The sequence below is a fragment of the Pseudochaenichthys georgianus genome, chromosome 17 (assembly GCF_902827115.2).
Source record: "Pseudochaenichthys georgianus chromosome 17, fPseGeo1.2, whole genome shotgun sequence".
Lineage (NCBI taxonomy): Eukaryota > Metazoa > Chordata > Actinopteri > Perciformes > Channichthyidae > Pseudochaenichthys > Pseudochaenichthys georgianus.
Genome location: NC_047519.1, coordinates 31,536,335 through 31,560,680, shown reverse-complemented (window position 1 = coordinate 31,560,680; position 24,346 = coordinate 31,536,335). Strand labels below are relative to the sequence as shown.

The 24,346-nt window shown below is 45.2% G+C and overlaps 2 protein-coding genes across 6 annotated transcripts in view; one reads left to right on the top strand and one right to left on the bottom strand.

Annotated features, from left to right (window-relative positions):
• skila (SKI-like proto-oncogene a) overlaps positions 1–13,621 on the top strand; it is a 36,116-nt gene extending 22,495 nt beyond the window's left edge. Inside the window, exons 4-8 of the mRNA XM_034105304.2 lie at positions 141–229; positions 2,224–2,366; positions 8,374–8,741; positions 9,397–9,627; positions 11,631–13,621. Coding sequence (XP_033961195.1) covers positions 141–229; positions 2,224–2,366; positions 8,374–8,741; positions 9,397–9,627; positions 11,631–11,879 — 1,080 coding nt within the window. The 3' untranslated portion in view covers positions 11,880–13,621. The remainder of the gene's footprint in view (positions 1–140; positions 230–2,223; positions 2,367–8,373; positions 8,742–9,396; positions 9,628–11,630) is intronic.
• Positions 13,622–16,886: 3,265 nt separating this feature from the next.
• gpr160 (G protein-coupled receptor 160) lies at positions 16,887–23,783 on the bottom strand. 5 transcript variants are annotated; one of them, XM_034105079.2, is made up of 2 exons: positions 23,187–23,783; positions 16,887–18,997 (listed from the first exon to the last, which is right to left on the bottom strand). In XM_034105079.2, the coding sequence occupies exon 2, from the start codon at positions 18,957–18,959 to the stop codon at positions 18,072–18,074; it is 888 nt and encodes a 295-aa protein (XP_033960970.1). In that variant the 5' UTR covers positions 18,960–18,997; positions 23,187–23,783; the 3' UTR covers positions 16,887–18,071. The 5 variants fall into 5 exon arrangements, with proteins under 5 accessions (XP_033960970.1, XP_033960972.1, XP_033960973.1 ...); XM_034105081.2 differs by having other exon boundaries at positions 16,887–18,983; XM_034105082.2 differs by having other exon boundaries at positions 16,887–18,980.
• Positions 23,784–24,346: the final 563 nt, after the last annotated feature.

The window sequence follows — 24,346 nt, the reverse complement described above, 5'->3', positions numbered from 1 at the left end:
TACAAAAATCAATAAATGTAAATGAAGATGCCATTGTGTTCCTTTGTATCTATAACACAATAGCTTAAAAGACAAATGGTGCTGTGTTGTGTGGTACTTATGTATGTGTGTGTGTGTGTGTGTCTGTGTGTGTTTCTCAGGGGAACACATCTCCACCTGCTCTGGTGTTCAATCGTCTTTTCTCTGACATCAAGGAGGAGCCAGAACACCCCTCCCTGGTCCATCCCAGGTACTACACCTTTCCTTTTGATTAAACAACACCAATAACAACTTTCAGTGTTGAAAATAACTATTATTTTTCCTATTGATTTATCTATATATATATATATATATATATATATATATTTTTTTTTTTTAAATCATTATTTCAAAAGAGATATGTGTGCATGTGTGTTTGAAAGTATCCACTCATTTCTAACTTGTGTTGAGTCTTGAGAAAAGTTTCTGCACTTCTCTGATTATTGGTTCTTATAATGTTTCTTTGTAACATTAATGGTATTTATAGACAATAATAGTATAAAGTGCTTTATTGTATGCCAATATTAAATGTTTGACTGATTTGATGAAGAAATAGGACTAGCTGGATTTGTTGGTCAAATGTGAGTTGTTAGAGAATATTAAAAGCATTAGTTTCAAAAAGCCCATTTACTTTAGGGAGTAGATTTTGCTTAAAACATGTATCAATACTTGAAGCTATTCCAGTTGGCCTGCTGTTATCGCTACAAAGCTGCTGCCTCTGCCAGATACTGAAGGCCTGCGCTCTCTGCCCTTTGGCTTCACTGAAATAATTACAAAGTAAAGTTAACTTTCAGGTTCAGTGAATGAAATTCCCATCCCTAATTTCCCTAATTGGTGCTGCACTCCCTCCTCTGCTCTGTTCCTTCCTCATCCTCGCTCCTTCATCACATGTGCCTCTCCCTCCTCTTCCCAAAGCTCTCGTTTCCTCTCTTCTGGTTTCTTCTGTTCCTCCCACCATCCCTCCCCACAGCACACCAGCCTGTGGCGCTCAGTAATCTGACCCAGATTAAAAACTGGATTTAGACGGTTTTACAGCGCCGTGGTTTCATATGACCGCCTGGACTTTCTGACTGTGTGGAGGCGCGCAGACGGCAAGCCAGACAAATTGGCATGGATTAGGGTTCTGGTCACCTACCAGCATCACATGACTGTCAAAGCAGCCAGGACTTGCACAGACCAGTTTGCAGCTTTTGCATTGCAGCGTTACTAATAATGCACTGCTAGCGCCGTGCTAGACATCCACAGCACTTAACGTCGTGTTTGGGTTACAACCGGCACCCATTAGCGATACACTTGTCAAATACAAGCCAGGCTTACATTATTCAATCACATCTTTCATGTGAAGGAATTTCAGATTCCCATTCAGGCGAGCACTGTGCTTCTCTCCATCCAGAGGAGAGGATGCGAGGCTCGGTTAGAAGGTTTTTCCGGCCCCACCGAGCTGTCGTGCATAACCTAGTTCACAGCTCCAGCTCTGTCTGGAGGGGACTGCTGGTGGGGGAGGGGTTCAGAGCTTCACTCCACTCCTCTCCTCTCTTCCATCTGCTTCTCTTTCTCTCTGTCTCTTTCTATCCCTCTCTCTTCTCCCTCCCTCCCTCCCTCCCTCCCCACCATGCAGCCAGGAAGAGACAGATAGTGTTGGCTCAGTGGCTTCAGTTCTTCTCCAGGCACTGTCTCTCTCAGTTGTACCCACTACCTGGACATTTGTGATAAGCCGAAAGGTCTGTTTAGGCTGAGATCCTGTGCACTCACGATAAGAAGTGTCCGTATTCCTCACTGTGTTTTCTGCTCTTCCGATGGAGCAGTTACTGTTGGCTAAAACAGCCACCAAATGCTTCTATTACTCTGATTCAGCTGTGCTTTATTGCTCTCGAGGTAAAGAGGCCACATGAGTCATTGTAAGTGTGTGTAGCTTTATGTATATCAGCAATGCAAAGTCCATAACTCGTAACATTTTACGATGTTTACTGCAAAGAAAGAAGTATGTGAAAGGTGACACTGCTACCAGTATGGTTAGAACAATAACAACTAAAGACAAAACAGATGTCTATTCTATATGCACATTATTGAGCAGCAAACTTTACCTTGTTGTCATTGAGGAAAACGCTGTCGTATATATTGTCGTATAGTACTGTATATGTATGTATTTGTTAAGTCAGTTCAGTGCTTTAATGTCTTCTTTCTCTATCTCTGTCTCTCTCCCAGTTACTACCTGTACACATACGATAAGATGGTTGCTCCCAACGTGTCTCTGCAAAGGGAGGCGGAGATGAGCCCCGAGATGTTCGGAGCGCTGCTCAAACACCACTACAGCCGCAGAGCGCTGGGACACGACGAGCCGCCCATGGGTCAGTACTGACACCTGGAAACAGAGTGAACGCGCACTGACAAACCGAAATACATTTATTATATATAATGCACACATGCCATACCAATCCAGGTATTTTAATGACAAACACCGTCTTTTTGGTTTTAACTGATGCTCGAGGGCTTGATATTGGAAGAGCGGGTCAGAGAGGCAAATGTGATCAAATTGAATTTCAACTCTCCATAATATTCCCAATGTATGTTGAGAATGATCATCCCTCTATATGGGATTCAATTGAGGTGAGCACTGAGTAAGTCTTGCCAGCCTTTCAGAAAATATTGGTCCTCACACTGCACTCAAATGTAATTATAAACAAAGAAAAGTTCTCGTTACAGTAGTTATGTCAGTGTAAGTGAATAATGAAAAGAGCACAGCTGAAAAGGTGAAATTGCAGGAAATTGGTCCATTAAAGAATTAGCTTTACAACTAATACCATCCATCCATCCATCCATCCATCTTCTCCCGCTTATCCGTGGTCGGGTCGCGGGGGTAGCAGTTCCAGCAGAGAGCCCCAAACTTTCTTTTCCCTGGCGACATCAACCAGCTCTGACTGGGGGATCCCAAGGCGCTCCCAGGCCAGCGAAGAGATATAATCCCTCCACCTGGTCCTAGGTCTACCCCTTGGTCTCTTCCCAGCTGGACGTGCCTGGAACACCTCCCTAGGGAGGCGCCCAGGTGGCATCCTAACTAGGTGCCCGAACCATCTCAACTGGCTTCTTTCGACGCGAAGGAGGAGCGGCTCAACTCCGAGTCCCTCCCTGATGACCGAACTTCTCACCTTATCTCTAAGGGAGACACCAGCCACCCGGCGGAGGAAACCCATCTCGGCCGCTTGTATCCGCGATCTCGTTCTTTCGGTCATGACCCATCCTTCATGACCATAGGTGAGGGTAGGAACGAAAATGGCCCGGTAGACAGAGAGCTTTGCCTTCTGGCTCAGCTCTCTTTTCGTCACAACGGTGCGGTAAAGCGACTGCAGTACCGCTCCCGCTGCTCCGATTCTCCGGCCCATCTCACGCTCCATTGTTCCCTCACTCGAGAACAAGACCCCGAGATACTTGAACTCCTTCACTTGGGGTAAGGACTCATTCCCTACTGGGAGTGGACAGTCCATCGGTTTCCTGCTGAGAACCATGGCCTCAGATTTGGAGGTGCTGATCCTCATCCCAGCCGCTTCACACTCGGTTGCGAACCGATCCAGTGAGTGCTGAAGGTCGCAGACCGATGAAGCCATCAGAACCACATCATCTGCAAAAAGCAGTGGTGCAATCCTTACTCCACCGAACTGCAGACCCCCCCCCCCCCACGACTACGCCTCGAAATCCGATCCATGTATATTACAAACAGGATTGGTGACAAAGCGCAGCCCTGGCGGAGGCCAACCCTCACCGGAAAAGGGTCCGACTTACTGCCGAGGACCCGGACACAGCTCTCGCTTTGGGAGTACAGAGATTGGATGGCCCTGAGTAGAGACCCCCTCACCCCATACTCCCGCAGCACCTCCCACAGTAACTCCCTGGGAACCCGGTCATACGCCTTCTCCAAGTCTACAAAACACATGTAGACCGGATAAGCGTACTCCCAAGCCCCCTCCAGGCCCCCTCCAGGCCCCCTCCAGGCCCCCTCCAGGCCCCCTCCAGGATCCTTGCGAGAGTAAAAAGCTGATCCGTCGTTCCACGACCAGGACGGAATCCGCATTGTTCCTCCTCAATCTGAGGTTCGACAATCGGCCTGACCCTCCTTTCAAGTACCTTGGAGTAAACTTTCCCGGGGAGGCTGAGTAGTGTGATGCCTCTGTAATTGGCACACACCCTCTGATCCCCCTTTTTGAAAAGGGGGACCACCACCCCGGTCTGCCACTCCTTCGGTACTGTTTCCGACTTCCACGCAACGTTGATGAGACGTGTCAACCATGACAGTCCCTCAACACCCAGAGCCTTCAGCATTTCCGGGCGGATCTCATCCACCCCCGGAGCTTTGCCACTGTGGAGTTGTTTAACGACCTCAGTGACCTCCCCCCGGGAGATTGGTGTTGATCCCCCGTCATACTCCAGCTCTGCCTCTAACATAGAGGGCGGAGTTGTCGGGTTCAGGAGTTCCTCAAAGTGTTCCTTCCAACGCCCCAACACTCCATCAGTTGAGGTCAACAACGTCCCATCCTTACTGTACACAGCTTGGATGGTTCCCTGCTTCCCCCTCCTGAGGTGTCGGACAGTTTTCCAGAACAACTTTGGTGCCGCCCGAAAGTCCTTCTCCATGTCTTCTCCAAACTTCTCCCACACCCGCTGCTTTGCCTCGGCCACGGATGAGGCTGCTGCCCTTCGGGCCTGTCGGTACCTTGCAACTGCCTCGGGAGTCCCCCGGGATAACAAATCCCTGAAGGCCTCCTTCTTCAGTCGGACGGCTTCCCTGACCACCGGTGTCCACCAGGAGGTTCGAGGGTTACCGCCCCTTGAGGCACCTAAGACCTTGAGACCACAGCTCCCCACCGCGGCTTCGGCAATAGAGGCTTTGAACACCGACCACTCTGGTTCAATGTCCCCAACCTCCACAGGAATGCCCGAAAAGCTCCGCTGGAGGTGTGAGTTGAAGGCCTCCTGAACTTGGGCCTCCTCCAGACGTTCCCAGTTCACCCGAACTACACGTTTGGGCTTACCAGGTCTATCCAGAGGCTTCCCCCGCCACTCGACCCAACTCACCACCAGATGGTGATCAGTTGACAACTCCGCCCCTCTCTTTACCCGAGTGTCCAAAACATACGGCCTCAGGTCCGATGATACGATAACGAAATCGATCATGGACCTTCTACCTAGGGTGCTCTGGTACCACGTACACTTATGAGCATCCTTATGTTCGAACATGGTGTTTGTTATGGCCAATCCATGACTAGCACAGAAGTCCAGTAACAAACCACCCCTCCGGTTCAGATCAGGGGGGCCGTTCCTCCCAATCACGCCCCTCCAAGTGTCTCCATCATTGCCCACATGTGCGTTGAAGTCTCCCAGCAAGACTAAGGAGTCCCCTTCAGGAGCCCCATACAGGACTCTTTCCAGGGTCTCCAAGAAGGCCGAATACTCTGAACTGCTGTTGGGTGCATAAGCACACACAACAGTCAGAGTTTTCCCCCCCATAACCCGCAGGCGTAGGGAGGCGACCCTCTCGTCCACTGGGGTAAACTCCAACAACGAAGCACCTAACCGGGGACTTGTGAGTATCCCCACACCCGCCCGGCGCCTCACACCTTGAGCAACTCCGGAGAAGAATAGAGTCCAACCCCTATCCAGAAGTAAGGTTCCAGAGCCGACGCTGTGCGTAGAGGTGAGCCCAACCAGATCCAACTGGTACCGCTCCACCTCCCGCACAAGCTCCGGCTCCTTCCCCCCCAGAGAGGTGACGTTCCACGTCCCCAAAGCCAGCTTCTGCCGCCCGGGTCTGGTCCGTCGAGACCCTCCGCTTTCACTGCCACCCTTCTGGCAGCGCACCCGACCCCATCGATGTTTCCCGTAGGTGGTGGGCCCGCGGGACGGAGAAGCGGAGGTGTTGCCCACGTTGCCTTTTCGGGCTGGGCCCGGCCGGGCTCCGTGGCAACCCCGGCCACCAGACGCTCGCCGACGAGTCCTCCTTCTGGGCCTGGCTCCAGAAGGGGACCCCGGGCTTCCTCCGGGCCGGGTATCCTCACTTCCTGTGTCGTCTTTCATGAGGTCTTTTGAACCAATCTTAGTCTGGCCCCTTGCCTGAGACCAATTTGCCATGGGAGACTCTACCAGGAACACAAGGTTCCAGACAACACAGCCCCCAGGTTCATCAGGGCACACAAACCTCTCTACCACGGTAAGGTGCTGGTTCTTCAACTAATACAACCTGTGTTTTTTGCACACGCTCCGCCAACATTACCCGACAGGAGATGTGAAATGTCATGTTCAGGAAAAGGGTTGGGATATTTCAACACGTTATTCCTTATGTAGAGTTTTTGCCTTTGGCTCCTGGAAATGAAAAATGATTGATAGTCAACTATATAATGTATTCAATCCTCCTGTGTGTAAACTGTGTGTACATTAGACACATAAACACAGCTGGCACATGCCAACTATAAATAGATGACAATTTACATACAGCGGAAGAGACATGCAGATCATGTTTAGCAGACGCGTGCTCACCGTAAAGATACAACCTACCGTAAACTGGCATCCGATACACACACACATACATGCCCACACACACTTTACATAGAATCCTGTAGCGCTGTAACATAATCATGCATTGACCTTCACGTAAAGACTCTGCGGGCGGGCACCTCAGTATTGATGAACGAGAGGAGTGGAAGTGGCCATGACCTCTCCTCTGCACTGTATGTGTTTTTATGTGCATATTAAAATGTGTATATGACTGCATTACTAAGAAGTACATATCTTCTGGGGAAATACAGCTTTTCTCATCGAGCTCCTAAAATGCAGAACAAGCTTACCTCGATTTTATCCTTAAGGCATTTTAACTTTTGAGTATATTCCTAATTTAAAGTTGATACATTTTCTCTAGATGTTAACTTTTTCGTAATTTTAGCTTCTAATTTGTGTTTCTTAGTGCTAGGATTAGTATTTATTTTCTAGGCTGCATTTTAAATAAGGTCTCTGCCTCGATGTATTAATTATTTTAAATACTGTATCTATAGCTATACAGGATGTAGAGAGAGAGAAAGTGGGGCAGAGTGAATCATGGGAATGGTTTCCGTCTGCCATTATTACGCCATGTCTGATTGCCAGGCTGCGTCTCGCATCTCTCGGCGTTCTGCTTCCCTTTTTCCGCTCTTCCTTCCGTCCTCCCTCTCTTTTTCCTGGCAGCTTTTTTCCACATCCTGCCCGAGTCCGTCCGCTCTCACACTTCCTCTCCCACCCATCCATCCTCTTTTCTTCTCTAGCTCTTTCAACTCCGCCTCCCTCACTGTCTGCTGTCACTTTTTCTTTCCCCTCCTCCACTTCCTCTTCATCCTCTTTTTCTCCTCATTGAATGCTTTCCTCCCCCCAGTCTGTCTGTGGCCTTTCTCTTTCACTTACTTTCTTTTGATCCACCACCAAATGACCCACTCCCGTTATTTGTGTGCTTCTACTATTGTGGGTGTGTGCTTTGCAGAGTATGTGGGTTTGTGTTTGCACATGCGCAAGTCGGTTTGAATGAGTAAATGAGAGTCCTCTCCGCCCGGTGCCAGACATGCTGCGTTCAGAGCATGCTGTTTCCTGTCACACACACACACACACACACACACACACACACACACACACACACACACACACACACACACACACACACACACACACACACACACACACACACACACACACACACACACACACACACACACACACACACACACACACCGAGTGAATACATTATTTTGGGAAACAAGTTACCGTTCTCATGTTCCTCTTTCCTCCGCTCTCTCTGTCGGTGAGCCTATACTGTCACACACAGCATTATTACTAGCCTACACATGTCCCGCTGCAGCATCTGTGCACATGTGTGTTTGTGTGAGGGAGTGACATGGCCCGTTTGATCCTCTCTCCGCGATGCACACATTTAAAGGCAACAGGGAGGGAGCGAGCCAGAGTTTGAACAGAGGAGAAGCCCACGCAGAGCAGCTCCCACACAAGTGCCTTTATTCCTCTCTGTTCTTTCTCACTGTCTGAGGATGCGTGCACACACACACACACACACACACACACACACACACACACACACACACACACACACACACACTCACACTCACAGTTTGTGTTGGTAACTCTGCTGTTGCCATGCTTGTGCTCGCGCTCACACTGAGAAAGAGGTGTGAGCTTTTATAAGATTGTGCGAGGGTGTTACTAAGCGTAGGCGGGAGTATGCGCCTGCTCGGCTGGCACTTCCTGTATTTCAACCACCTACTCTTCTTCTTTGTATCTTATTTTAATATTTTTTAAAACTCTTCCCTCACCCTCCTCTTCCTCCCTCCTCAGATCTTCACGCGTCGCCTCCCGTCGCTGCTTGCGCCGAGGAGACCAAATCCCACCGTGTCGTTGCTGCCTCGGCCACAGAGCGGGAATGCCAAACCCAGGCAGTTTCCATGGCGACAAGCAGCCCAAGCTGCAAGAAAGCCACCCACACCCCCGCCCACTCCCCTCCTCCTGCTCCCACTCCTGTGTCGTTGTTGTCGCCGGTAACGGAAGTAGCGGTTAAGGACACGGGCTCTGCTGCGAGCGGCGCTGCAGTGGTGGGGGGGGTGGAGGACGACAAGGACAGGATTGTGGTGGAGATCATGCAGATGTACGGCAGGCAGCAGGAGAAGCTCAACTCCACCCTGCACAAGCAGCTGCAGCTGGAAATGGTGAGTTGGCAGTCCCAGGATAAATGAGACCAGAACCGTCCTACTGCCTATTGAAGTGTCCTTGACGCAGATGTGGAGGTGATGATCACCTTCACCCAACCCTCCATCTCTTTCTCCTTTAGCTGAAAAGATATTAAAGCTCAAATGTCAAACACCCCATTCAAGTTAATCAAAACTCAGTCACTGAAACGTATTGTAAGATATTACGTTTTTATGTCAGCTTTGACACGCAGGACAGAAATACAGTTGATCTATTGTAGTGATGTTTGCATCTACTCGTCTATGTTCTTTTGTATCGAGTAACTCACCAACGGGATTTCAATTGCATTTCAGATATTAACTTTTAGAAAATATTAGTTCAAAAATGTTTAAAACAATAAAACAACAAATAAAGATACATTTAATGTAAATACAGAAAATCACCATTATCTTTCCACTTTTTGGCCTGACCTCCGTATCCCAGTGAATGCCCCAGAGATCACATGTAGGGTTTTTGATCTATCTTCATGTATAGATAGCATGCACTGCAGGGCCGTAGGATATACTGCTGTTGTGTTATCAAAGATCTGACCTCCATGAGGAGGGGCATCTTCCTACAGGGTCAATGATATATCACAATACTGTTATTCCTCTAACTTAGTCTCTGTGTCTTCAGGAGCTGGAGGCGGTGCGTGGGGGCGAGGCGGCCCGGCTACGAGAGCTGAGCGCCGAGCAGAGGGAGCTGCGTTGCGAGCTGGAGGCCGTGCACAGCGAGCAGGCGCGGCAGCTCAGCCAGGCCCGCCAGGAGCAGCTGGAGCTGGAGACCCGTCTGGAGCAGCTCCGGCAGCAGGCCTGCGCCTGCGAGCCGGGCGCTCAGCGCCAGCAAGAGGCCCACTACACCGCACAGGTACGACTGGAACAACGACTGTCACATACCGTCTGAATCAGAGCGACACATACAGTCTGAATCAGAGCGACACATACCGTCTGAATCAGAGCGACACATACCGTCTGAATCAGAGCGACACATACAGTCTGAATCAGAGCGACACATACAGTCTGAATCAGAGCGACACATACAGTCTGAATCAGAGCGACACATACAGTCTGAATCAGAGCGACACATACAGTCTGAATCAGAGCGACACATACAGTCTGAATCAGAGCGACACATACAGTCTGAATCAGAGCGACACATACAGTCTGAATCAGAGCCTTTTTATCCCAGACGTTACAGTGCCACGCTACAATCAATCTCAATAGCAGTACTTTCAAGGAATTACATCCATTTAATTCCCTTTGCTTTCAATGTATTGCCATGGATTTTAAACTTTGAAACACATTTGCCTTGAGACATTGCTGAAAGGATGTTAGCATTGTACTGCAGCATATTCAGAAACACACTGAGGCAATACAATTTCATTTCATTTCAAACCTTTGTTTACCCAGGTGTATCCCATTGAGACCTTTGATCTCTTTTTCAAGGGAGACCTGCTCAAGTAGGTTCCACATGAAACATAAAAACATAAACAGAACAACAAAAAGGACATCTTCCAGCATCATTACAGGGATTACAATTTACAATAACTGTCCACATGAACAGGTACCAACAGCATCCAACCGAGCTTTAAAAACATTTAGTGGCACCAGATTGCTCAGTTTCCATTTCAATTGCAGACTGTTCCAAGACAGAGGAGCTGCGCATCTAAAAGCTGTCTTCCCTAAGACAGTCCTAGCAGTAAACATCCCTCTGAAACATGTACATCTTTTACCCTCAGTAAGTTGTTCTAGTAAATACAAGCAGTCTGTTTGGTCTAATGGAGGTATTCACTGTTCAAATATGTTAACATTTACTTCTAAATCTGCCCATCAGACATGTATATATACGAATATTTAGATCTCACACACATCACCCCCTTTTTCACTCAGGATAGTCAGAGAGTGTTTTCTACCAAAACCTTGAGAGCGGAGATGTGGTCACAGCCTTCCTATGATTGAGAGTTTCCCTGCTGAATCATTTTCTGCTTATGCGTGTCCTATATGAGTCACTGTGCTTTTAAGGAGTGTGGAGAGAAACACACACACACACACACACACACACACACACACACACACACACACACACACACACACACACACACACACACACACACACACACACACACACACACACACACACACACACACACACACACACACACACACACACACACACACACACACACACACACACACTCAGAGCCTTTGTTTGGGTTTCCACCAGACTTAATCTGTAGATAGGTTTTGTTATGTTGGCCTGAGCTACAGTCTGCAGTAGCCCCCTCCTGTCAGTCACTGAAGCCGCCCCCCCCCCTCCCCTTGGCATCAAACTCAGGATGTCTGCCAGTTAGTTAGGAAATGGGATGGGGGTGTGTTTGTGCTGTTGGCCTGGAACTACACATGGTGTGAAGCAATTTCCCAGTTTTTCGCAGTAAAAACAGAGCAGTAAATGTGACGGGAAACGTAAGCTACAAGAATGTCCTTTACATTTATTTGTGTTAGATATTAAAATCACACATTAGTATCAGGTGTGCTCTTTGCTCTGTGCTCTCTTTGGCTGGCAGCAGCACACTGTAAAGATAGCTTCTGTAGTCAAATGATAACAAATATGAAGCCACAACACTGAGGGTCAGTGTCTTTCCAATCAGGATGTGACTTTTTTGTTGTTCTTGTCTTGCTGTATTCCAGTCATCACAGAGAGGCAACATCTCATAAGGCTTTTGAGTATTCTGCTGCTCCACCTCCAATAACATGAAGAAAACTGTCTATTTCTCAAAGCTCCAGCGAAGTGTGATTTGGATATGTGTTGGACTAGATGTCCTTTAATGTGCTGCGTAGACCTCATGCCTGTCTCTCTCTGTTTCCTCCCAGTTGTCGGAGCTCCGTCAGAGGCTGGAGCGGGCGGAGGCCGACCGGCAGGAGCTGCAGGAGGAGCTGCGCCATGAGCGGGAGGCGCGGGAAAAGCTAGAGCGCACAATCAGCCAGCTCAAGCAGCAGATGGTGCAGTCTGCCACGGTGGGAGGCAGCCCCTCTCCTCCTCTTACCCCTTCAACCGGACCCCCTAACACCCACTCCCAGCACTCCTCCTTCTCAGAGGCCCCAGCGGCTGGCCAAAAGTAACTGCCATCCCCCCTCAGGCGCCTCCCTCATTCATCTCCCCGTTACCCGCCAACTCTACAGACACAAACAGCCTGAAGCTGAACGGCTGTTTTTAAGTTGAGCATCTCCCCCTTGCCTCCAGTGTAGGACTGACTTTTGATTTTGTAATTTAACATCACTTAAATGTTGTGTTTTTTTATTTTTGCTTTCTTTTGCTCCCCTATCCTGTCTTTAAATTGTATTTAAAGATGTTTTTGGGGCATATATGTTTGATTTAATTTATAGTTTTTACTGAACAAACAGCTGCTTCACAGACGGGAGTTTGGTAGAGACAAACCCATCCTGATTTCCCCCTCACCACTGTCTCCCTCCTCTCCCACCCGTCTCTCTGGATTCTGGAGCTCATGCCTTGGAGATTTCAGACTCCAGCCCGGACACACAGACTACCTGGCACAGCCGGACACAACATGGCGCCCGGTTGCATGGCCCTTCTCCATCTCTGTCTGTACCTACAGCCCAAACACTCGAGTACCAGCGACTGCAGGAAACTGCATGGACATTTTAATACAGTTTTTCTTTTGTTGCTCCTTATAAAACACAGAAAGAAAAAGTCTAATATGTCAAATACATCAAATCTATATGGAGGAGAAAGACCTTTACTGTACAAAAAAAAGACCTCATGAAAATATGCCAATTGTGACGTTGAACTTGGAATGAGTGTTTTGAGTGGGACCCTTTCAAGGTAGCTAGCTAACTCTTCTGGCCTGGACTCCAGCTGCTCCTCACACCGTTCCCTCTTCCTCCGCTGTATGCTAGCGATTGCCCTCTGCTGGAAAACTCCTTAACACTGTGGTTTTCACCCACTTTAGGCTAGACAGGAAACACTGTGCTCTTTTCTTGGCTTGGCTTGGAAGAAGCTCACGAGCGGTGTTATGCACTTAACACGCTCTCCTCCCCCAGAATCCCCTGGGAGAGGAATGTGTCGGGACTCGGGGGGCCGGTTGTGTAGCTTTTCTAAGAAAGAGGGAAGTCTCACATGTGCAGTAGCTAGCTGCACTGTGTTACCATAATAATACATGCAACGTCCCGAGTGTGTCGGTGCAGAACAACGGGCAGAGGACCAAAGCTCCGGGCTGTCCCTGTTTTCGGGGGTCCTCTTTTTGTATCGTTTGACTTCATTGTCAACAGACGTTTTTTATGCAGCGCCCCGGTTTGTCAGAGCTTCACCGAGGAACGTGGGTGGCAGGTGAAAGCAGTTAGTCTGCGTGGTTTGGGTCTGGCCCCTGCTTCACGTTACTCTGCCTGGCTGAACAAGCGGCATCGGCAGGAAGAGGAGAGGAGGGGAGGCGAGGATTGAGGGGAGCTCGGGGGGCACTGCAGCAGGCTGGGTGGCCGAGACGCCAGGGGGACACGGGGAGCCCGTTTTTTGTTTGGTACCTTTTTAGAATGGGGGCAGCTGTTGTTGTCTGTGGGCCTCTGATCGCCCTCCACTGTACAGCATCCCCCCCTCTCCAATCCATCTCTCGAAAACCTCCCTCCCTCGTCCTCTCCCACAAAAACAACCGTCACTCACTCACACTGACCCGTCCGTCCATCCCCAGCGCCAGATCAGCCGGGGGTGTGCCCTGTTTAGTAGGAAAGCGAGCAGACGTCCAGCCAGAGGAGGAAAGGACTTTTATTGTGTCAGTTGCCGGGCAAAAGCGCTTTTTAGTGTGTGTGTGTGTGTGTGTGTGTGTGTGTGTGTGTGTGTGTGTGTGTGTGTGTGTGTGTGTGTGTGTGTGTGTGTGTGTGTGTGTGTGTGTGTGTGTGTGTGTGTGTGTGTGTGTGTGTGTGTGTGTGTGTGTGTGTGTGTGTGTGTGTGTGTGTGTGTGTGTGTGTGTGTGTGTGTGTGTGTGTGTGTGTGTGTGTGTGTGTGTGTGTGTGTGTGTAAATAATTGTTTAAAAAGAGAAGGGGATCGGCCTCAGTTCAACTCTGAGCTTTTTATGCATCTGCTATAAATGCAAAGTGATAGACATTCCACTGTGCTCCATCCTGTTCGATGCAGATTTTCTTACACAGCTTCCCTTTACGATAGCGGAGCCTGGAGAGCGGGCCGAGTACAGCTGTGGTTTGTTGATTGTCAGAAAAAGCAGGTGCAGGTGCAAGCCAGTAAAATCAAACCCACGCCGCAAATGTACACTCTACTGTTCCATTTAAACCTTTATTGAAATGATGAAAGAAAATATTTAACGTATTAACTAAAGATTTATATTCACTTTGTAAATACAGTAGTCATTAATATATTAATTGTTCTTATATGAAAAATCTTCAAAAGGTTATATACATTGGACCAGAACTAAGGCTTCAGATGTTTTAGCTTTCTTTTCTTTTTTTTAAAGTGATCAGAACTCGGTGTTTGTCGAGTTGATGTGGGGGCAGTGAAACGTGGTTTACCGAGACGTCATGCAGGGAGAATGCAAAATAGGAAAATAATACTTTGTTACACACTTTCCCCCCTTTTTCTGAAATGATGCATTTGTTTTCTTTTGTGGATTTCATCTTGACCGACTGTTTAATGTGTAATGTGACAAGCTTTCCCCTCCTTCTTAAAGCCCCCTCCCCCTCCTCGTTAAAGCCCCCTCCCCATGAGATGAATTGAAAATGAAAGATTTGCTTAAGAAAATGCATTTTGAAAAAACAAACAAATGTTTTCTTTTTTGCATGTTTGGCTGCCCCTTATGTTTTGTGTCACTGGGCCGATCTTACCAATCTGTTCATCGTAAAAAAGGAAAGAAAGGAGATGTCCCCCCCCCCCTCACGTACGCACAAACTATTGAGACGGCTCAAATGCATGAACTTTGAACATGTGCAAGTTTTATATCATTATTGGTTTAGAGGTTGGCTAAGTATAACGTCAGATTATGAAGAACATACAATGTAGCCTAATTTGATTTGGAAATGATATGAGTGTGTGTGAGAGAGTGTGTGTTGGCCTCCCACGTCTGACTGAAGCACAGCAGCTTTGAAAAGGGAAAGAAAAACTCGCTCATGTAGCTCTGGATGTGTAGTTATTGTTTCTGATTCTGATCAGTTATCCTTGTGTGGATCACCCCAAAAGATAATCAGTATTAGTTTTTAATGACTTAATTACCTCTTCGGCAGAACAAAACAAATCCTTTCAATTCATCACATTAGCAGATAACTAATGTTTACTCTAATCGTGTAATTAGAATTTTGTACACCAGGGGGCGTTAAGCTTCTTTAATAATACATCATATTGAAAAAATGACTAAATGAAAGGGGAGAGAAACCCCCTGTAACAGGTTTGCTGAGCCTTTTTGCATTTTGCAGTGTTATGAGAACTTGGATATGCTTTGTACAGAATTTTTATAGCTGTGTGAAGTTTGCCCCACAGACAGGCGAAATGAGCAGAGCTTTACCATGTGGACACGTTTGAATACTGGATTTACATACCCATAATGCCTCCTGGCTACGTGGATACAACTTGTAAAAAAATCCTTGGTGACCTTTGAACTATTCCGCTTTGTAGTTGGGTGTGTCATTTTCAGCAGGTAATTATTCTATGCCAGTGTGGGACAAGAGGGATGTCTGCATTGATCACACAGATTCCTGCTTACTAAGAATAGGGACGCCATGTTTTAAATGTATACACATCCTGCTATAGATGGAAAAAAAGATTCATGGCTTTGCTAAAGAGAACCCTCTTTCCCCTTGATGCTGTTCTGAAACACAGCGTCTGTGTTTGACCATTGCATACTACGTTGCCAATACTACAGTGTGATGAGACTTTTGTTCTTGCATGAATCGAGACACTGTTCTCCTACCTCATGTTGTGATATAAAAATATGTTTTTTAAGCAGAAGACACTGCATCTGTTTATCATCATTGATATTTACTAGTAAATTACATACCTGTAAATGCTTTTAGCTAATACCTCAGTTGTATCTAGTGTTTTTTTTCTTCTGTTTTTGCCCTTCCCTGATTTCAGATCTTGTAAATATTCCCTGTATAGACAATGAACTTGGATCAAATTCAAGTAAAGTTCTGTAGTGTCAAACCAGTTGTCTTTTGCCTTTTTGATGCACATCATGTCCTCCTCACTTCCTTATTGACTAAAGATTCACACATTTGCACAAAATTCACATTGAAAGCCATCAGCAAGCTTCTGATGCGGTTTTAACTTCAGTAGTTTTGTCAGGGTTCTTACGGTCATTAAAAACCTGGAAAAGTCATAGAAATTCAAAATGCTAATTCCAGGCCCTCGAAAAGTTATGGAAAACAATATTTTTCCCAAAGTTTTGGAAAAGTCATGGAAATCTAACTAAAGTAGCATCAAATATAATTTATATTTGATCTAATCGCCAAAATCGTAATACTATAATGATAATAAATACTGTGTCGTATAGTAATGAAACGTGAAATGGCTTTTAACTGACGAGGTATTTTGCTGGTGAGAGATTTGAGTTGCTTTAGCGTGTAGAAGCTAGTAAGCCTATATTTGATTTGTTTTAGATAGGCACGACATGTTTCATATGCAGAGATTATTTTCCTGTTCCATGTTAAAATAAACCATTTTCAGTCGTACCGCTGAGAAAGAGTAATGTTTTTGGTCATGGAAAATTAGGTAAAGGTCCTGGAGAAGTCATGGAAAATCATTGGTGAAAAAGTGTATGAACCCTGTTTTGTACATATCGTCTCTACAGCTGATAATGGAGATTTAGTGGTGAAGTGACGCCCATCTACTTCCGGTCGGGACCTTATTTCGGAAAAATAATAGGCGTTGTCTTTGAATATATATGAATTTAACTTCTGTTAGACAGCTATCATACTGAATACATATTTACTGTATGTAAATAAATGAATGAATGTATGCAAAAATGTATGGCATATGGCTTTCTAACAGAAGTTAAATCCATTTCTCACTTATTCTGACAATGTACTTAACCCCAAATAAAAGAACCCAATAAAAGAGTTGTTAAATAATAGTGAAGTCACGTTGTAATAATAATAACTCATCTCTCTCGAGTTTTATTTTTGAGCTTTGCCAAAAGCCACTGTGTCAAGTGTCCTTGAGTTGCCGTCCGGAGTTCTCCAATATGGCGGACCATCTCGCACATGCGCAGTACAGATCGGGCAGGGGGACGGATCTGCAGCTCTGCCCGAGCACTGCATCGTCCAATCAGTGAGCGATACACAGTAAGGGGGCGGGGCGAGTATCTGTGGATTTCATCGGAGGATGGTCTGGTGATTCCTCGATTATCGCTCCTCAATCCTCGATCCTCCGGCAGAAATAAGCGCCATGGGACGGTACTCAAGATGGCGCAGACAAATCAACTTCCGGTGATACCGAGGACCGAGGAGTGAGGAAATGAAAATAATCGACCTGAGAAGGACCCAAGGTCCCATGGAGCTCCCCGGAAGGGGAGGGACTTCGCCACTCTATGAAGCCAGTGAGTGGCACTCAAGTTAAAAAAGAAAAAATCCCTTTCTCTTAAAATAATAATGAACTGAAAGAGCTCAATTAACTTAATCAGTCTTTGATCAACAGAAAACTAATTTCTTACTAAACAAATAACATCTTCTGGTTTCAGCCTCACTGTTTTTGTGTTATATTAATCGATTGATCCATGATCAATACGTTTATGATCATTTGGCAGAGGAATCAATAATTACAACACTATTTGTATATCTGATCAGTTCTGGAAGAAGTATGCAAATATAAAAAGTAGCAAAATCAAAGTGTAGAAATACATTTAATAATTAGTAATAATAATAATACAAATTAGAATATACTTGGTATATATTACAGCATACTTTGGGATTATAAATAGTGATGTGTTCATCACTTCAATGTGGCAGCTAGTGAAGGTGGGCCTGTTTTTGAAAATCATCTCTTGATGCAATCACAACAGACTCCGCCAAATTGGGTCAGGGGCTTCTTCTTCACACATCTCCGGCTGGCGCCCTCGCTCGGACCACACCCATCTTTAAAGTCAACCGTCTAATTTAACATCTGCAAAGTTGCATGACTACATCTTGCACAATAGCAAAATTGGAGTGACAAAATGTGTCAACTGACAATATAAAGAGTTCCTCAAATCCTCCTCTGCCTCTTGGTACTGGATGAGCCAAAGTACTGGTCTGACCAAAAGGGTCCAGATTGAGATTTCAAGAGTTTAGTCCACATCTTCCAACACGAGACCCGTTTGTGTTTACCTGTGTGGTCGTGCTCTGTCCTCCGAAGGCGGGCTAAATGTATATCTCCACTCACAGAAGCTGTCGTGGGGCACGGCCCCCCCGCCCTGCCCCAGCTGCGAGGCTGGACACACTGCACATAAAACCACTGCTATCAGGAGGCTGTTGAGGAAGCAGAGCCAGGCGCTGTTCAGGCCCAGGTACGCAGGTATCCCCACAGGCAGCAGCAGGAGCACGGCCAGGATCACCAGGAGCAGAGCCCATGTGTTCAGAAATATATACAGGGTCTGGAGAACAAAACTTCTTCTGGAGTGAGCTCTACTTTGGTCTGTAATTTGATCTTTTAAAGGAGGATGTTTTAATGCCAGGCGTCCAGCATGCAACGCTGCACAGCCCAAGATCAGGAGGAGAGATGTAGCAATGTGCAGGATCTGAGAAGTGTGAAAGACCCAGCACTGGTGGATCTGGATGTGAAACACTTCCTCCATGACGGGCCTGAAGTCAGACAGCAGGAAGACGTAGAGAGCAGAGAGGATCCACAGCAGGCCGCTCCCAAAGAGGCTCAACCTGCTGGAGGCCTGCCACCTCCGAGTGACGGAGAAGAAATGGTCCAAACCGGCCACGATCACGACAGGCCACTGCAGAGTGCTGTACACTTCTCCGAGGATCTGGACCAGCAGACACACGTGGTACCGGGTCAGCTTTAAGCCCAGGAGGTGTCCCTCAGCCTGGAGGTGCAGGGTGGTGACGGAGAGGGTCAGGAGGGTGTCGACGACAGCCAGGCACACACTGAAAACTCCCAGGAAGCTTCGGCAGATGTGTTTCCTCTGGAAGAACACCAGCGCCCAGTTGAGAACACATTTTCCTCCCAGGCCCCGCAGGATGGAGGCGATGGGGATGTTCATTGTGTTTTCAAGGAGGCTCTGCTGCTGCAGGGGGGAAACTGAATTTAAATGTATTACTTAAAAAAAGCCTTACAATCTTACTTTCAAACCTTAAAGAACCAGTAGGATTTTAATTAATTTTTTAATTGGGATTTTACTAAATGATATTGTTATAGGACAAAATTAATTAATTTAACAAACACATTCAAGGCAAAAGATATCAGAAGAAAAGGTAAAGAAAAATGAGAAGCATCAATTCAAAGGATATATTTAACAGATTACTAATATGTACATAGTTGTTACATCTAACCGGCATCATTATGTTGTATAAATATATGAACTTGATTTCTTATTTCTTACGGTTAGTTTTAGCTCAGCTTACAATGAGCACTGCCTTGTTTCTACGGTAGCCCAGAGAGGACAAACCCAACACTGAATAATAAAGCCTTTTGATTTGTGCCATTATCTGAAACCCACGTACACATGCTTGTAAGGGAGGGGTGTGCAAAGTGTATTCAGTTGGTTGTAAAAACCTTTTCACTCCTAATCCGCTAACCACTTAGCACTTTTTACTTTTGTTGTTCAAGGTTAGTTTATTTTAAGACACAGAGGCAATTCAAAGTGCTTCACATAAGCCGCTTTCACACCAAGTACTTTGCCGTACTTAGTGCCGGCACTTAGTATCCCATGGAACTAAGTACAGATCGCGTTCACACCACCGGAATAAGTTCCCTGAGGGAAGATTACGCAAATGAGCCATTGACATCACTTCGTCTTCTTCTTCTACTGGCAGGCCGCAAACAACTTCACGGCGTATACAGCCACACGAAGTCCCCGTCCGGAAGTCCCCGGAGTTGGGGACTGGCAGACCGCCAGAACGCCGACACCTCCATGTTTTTTGTGTGTTGCCATAAATTATTCTCTCTCCGTTGGTGCGCGGGGCTAATGCTAATAATGCTAATGCCAGCAAATACAATGGCGACTTCACAAAACTTTTCAGAGTTTTACGGGGCGTGGTTTGCAATTCGCCCAGCCAATAGAAATGGGTACTTTTTTCTCCCCAGGAAAGTACCACCTCTCTAGTAGGCACTAAACATGGGGGTAAAAGTTCCCGACACTAAGTACTCTTTTTGGTGTGAACACAAAATAAGGGGTACTAACGGAACTAAACGGGAAAAGTACGGGGAAAAGTACTCCGGTGTGAACGCGCCTATAGGCATTTAACACATAATAATACAAATAAAAAAACAAAAAAAGACAGTTCATAAATGCGATGAAATACTGGCTGTAGCTAAAAGTCCAATGATAAGGCACGTTTAATAAGCCCCAAGCCAGTTTTTCAGGTTTCAGGCTTGAACATGACATGCCCAGAACAAATGACTATATCTTTGCTTCAAAAAGGGATCAATTAATCATCTTTTTTCTCAAAGCAATGATAAACCTGTGAGTTGGATGTAGAAAGTCAGAATCAATATAGAATTCTTTTATTTTAAAGTAAATTCAGATTGAACATATTACACATTTTGTCCAAAACAAAAACATTACTTATAGTGAAAACCACCCTTGAATGATGGGATGGTAGACTAAAATCTTTAGGAATACAAACTATAACATATAATAAGTACCCTGTAACAAGATTGATGCAAAACAAGTTACATTTGACCTTTTTAGAGAGGTTTAGCAAAAAGAAACCCACTTCTGGGGTCATTTGGGTGGATTTGCCGTTTCTCTGAAACCCATTGGTCGATTTTGGTGATTGACATCTCTTTTGAACCGTTAGATCCAATAGAATGGAAGGGGAAGTTCCTAATCTAAATATTACCATTGAGGAGTGAGAGTGATGTGCATGCAGTTTGCCAAAGCTATTACGCTCTGAAAACTGAAAACTGAAATGTCCATAAATATGATGATTGATTATCAGTAATCATTTCAAAGTGACACAGACACATTGGATTAACCGTTTTGGCTCGGTAAAGCTACGTTGTGTGATGTCTGGGTTTGCTTACCCTGCTGCGATCGCACAGTGATGATACTTATACCTCTAGAATCTGTGGAATCTCAGCTTTAATCTGATATCTTGTTTGTGCAGATCCGATAAGTAATAAAGTATTTCTACCGTGAGTTCTGTGCTAAGTGCGTAAGCACTTTTTAGCTCAGGGCTAATTCAGAGGCTCGGCGTTAGACTTGTGTTTTGTTTAGCTAAAAATGGTTCATATCGTCAGTTAGCTGAGTTTCTTCCCGTTAAGTGGATATGACACATTAATAGTTCGTTAAATGTTAAGAAGCCCTCAGACGCTGTTTCTTGCAAGATGTTGCGTTTTGCCCCCGGTCTCGGGGGCTCCTTTAAATAAATAGAAAACTTCTATCAAATATAAATTTAAATCACTAACAAAAAGACTGAGTGAAATGCACCCTTTAAACAACAACAAAAACATTTTTATTTTGTTCTACTCAGACCTTATTTAAACGTTTTCTCTGTCTGCATGGAGTCTCATCCCATGCTGGTAACAGGCTTTATTTCCTTTTTTAAACTGGCGACTCACAGTTTCTGCAAAAAATGAACTGAGTATTCGTTTCAGGAGTATCACGCTAAACGAGGTCATCTTTTTTGGACCCCAACCCATAGGGTCTCCGCTTAATATTCTGGGCTCTCTCAATAAAAACATCCTCCCCTCGGTCATGAACCTTGGAGTGACCTTCAATAGCGCTTTTACATTTGATAAGCAGGTCAGCACGTAGTCAAAACCTGCTTTTTAACAAAATAAGATTTTAAACTCCTTTTATTTGTTTTTAAAGCCCTAAATGGGCTGGCTCTGGCATATATAGCCGAACTCCTCCATCGCCACACCCCAGCCAGAGCTTTAAGGTCGGCTGACCAGCTGCTGCTGATAGTGCCCAAGACCAGGCTCAAAACCCGAGGTCACCGAGCCTTCGCAGCAGCGGGCCCGAGGCTCTGGAACACTCTGCCCCTCCATGTGAGGTGGCCCAGACCCTAGGTTTTTTTTAATCCATGCATGCTAAAGACTCACTTCTTCTCTCTGGCCTTCTAGTCATTTCCCTGTGTTTTGTTTTTATTTGCTGTTGTAGTAAAGTGTTTTTATTACATGTACAGCACTTTGGCTAGAGCAAAAATCGTTTTTAAATGTGCTATATAAATAAAACCTGATTTCATTTGAACCTTCAGGGTCATTCATGACAACTTTTCACTTCTACTTTTCCAAACTGTCAGTCAATCTGCACAACTTTTCACTTCTACTTTTCCAAACTGTCAGTCAATCTGCAAACCAACATCTGTATTTGTTACACACAGTGCGCTTACGTTTGACTGTTTTTAGGCCAAAAGATACTACATATGTTGGCTTACAAAAAGCTCACCTCAATAAGGTGTTCTGGAGCTTTCACAATCACAACATTCGTCAATAGATGTAGTTTTCCCATGTTGATGTCATTATTAAAGTTAAGAGTTAAAATTTCTTTTCGTCCACGTTTGTTTGAAAAATTGGTTCTGAAGTTGATTCTCTACCAATTTATAATCGCTGTTTCCAAGGTGACAAATAAACTCTTAATCTTTGCTTGTTATCTCTTGTGAATCAAAAAAATGCCCACTCACTTCAGAAAAAGAGGAGATCTTCAGGAACTTAAAATATCCAAATCATTTCCTTGTGCAGAAGGTGAAAAAGATGATTGTTCTCTGACTGAAACCTTGATTTGTACTACATTGTGTTGGCCTTTGCACAGTAAAAATGTTTGACAACATTAAATAAAACATTTTATATAGTTGGTGAGTCTATTGAAAAGATAAATCCATTACTTTTGAGCATGCAAAGCACAAATGGGGTCTTAACTTCTCCTCTCTTTTAAAATAAATGTGTTTTTGAAAATGAATTTATTCTCACCCAAAGTGAATGTCACACAGATGAACACATATATTGGAGGTCATTTGTCTTGTAATTTATTATCTGTACACCTTTTTTGATTAATGCAAAGGCTGTATTGCACAACACCTCTGTTAGAGCAGATAGAGCAGCTTGCGCTAATAAGGCAGTTGGCATGACAAATATATTGAGACAATTAACAAATCTGATAAAAAAATGTTAATGTAATTCTGCTCACTATTGGACTTTTCTTTAATTAAGACACTGCACATATGCACCAGAAGTCTCAGTAATCAAGCTTTACATTTCAATATTTCTCTCAGTTTGACAGGAGACTTTTGCAGCACAATAATCTCAAAACAAAGATAGTTACCTTTGGATGTATTACCTATGTGATACTGGTCATCAGATGTTACATGCAGCACTGTTCCTCCGTCTCTGTTCCCTTCGAGAGGTAATCAAATATCCAGCTTCAATGCAGCTGTATGTAGAAGGCGTGGTGAAAGAGAGGGAAGCCGGTTTGGCACACAGGTCTGGACAAAGCTGCAGTTTGTTTTTCATTGTTCTTGAAGATGTTTGGCATTCTACACATACGTTTCAACAGAATTCAACTTCATAGCACCAAAGAGTAAGTGAGGTTAACTGTAGTGTTGGTTCAAGGGGCAAACAAGGTCTGGTTCATATTATTCAAATCCTTTGCGAATAGGCTTTGAGGACCCAAAGAGTACAGTAGTACATTATGAAAAATGTAGGATATAAGGCTTTGGTTTCAAACTACTGTTCCTGCTCCACTACTGATGACTGCCTGAGGTTTGCTCTCTTGCACATGCTTGAAGTATTTTGTAATGGTCTTCACAAAAAAGTTAATATTCTAAACAACTTAGACAACTTATACAAACAATTACAACATAAAATAATAAAGAACAGGCATACCATCAGGTTAAATAAGAGAGGTGTATGGAGGTTTGTGACGGAGCGGATCACAGAGTGACTGACAGCCGCGCAACACACACACACACACATGCATAAAAAGCTCAGAGTTGAACTGAGGCCGATCCCCTCTTTTTAAACAATTATTTACACACACACACACACACCTATATGAGTCACTGTGCTTTTAAGGAGTGTGGAGAGAAACACACACACACACACACACACACACACACACACACACACACACACACACACACACACACACACACACACACACACACACACACACACACACACACACACACACACACACACACACACACACACACACACACACACACACACACACACACACACACACACACACACACACACACACACACACACACACACACACCAAACATTTCCTGCTATCTTCTGTTCCCCAAGCCTGTTTTTCAGGTTTCAGGCTCGAAAATGACATTCCCAGAACAAATGACCATATCTTCCCTTCTAAAAGGGTTAAATTAATAATCTTTTTTCTCAAAGTAATGATAAACCTGTGAGTTGGATGTAGAAAAGTCAGATTCAATATAGATGTTTTATATTTTAAAGAAAATT

Bases quoted from the DNA above. Each gene is read 5' to 3' on its own strand.
- gpr160 (XM_034105079.2), bottom strand. From the start codon at position 18,959: ATGAACATCCCCATCGCCTCCATCCTGCGGGGCCTGGGAGGAAAATGT.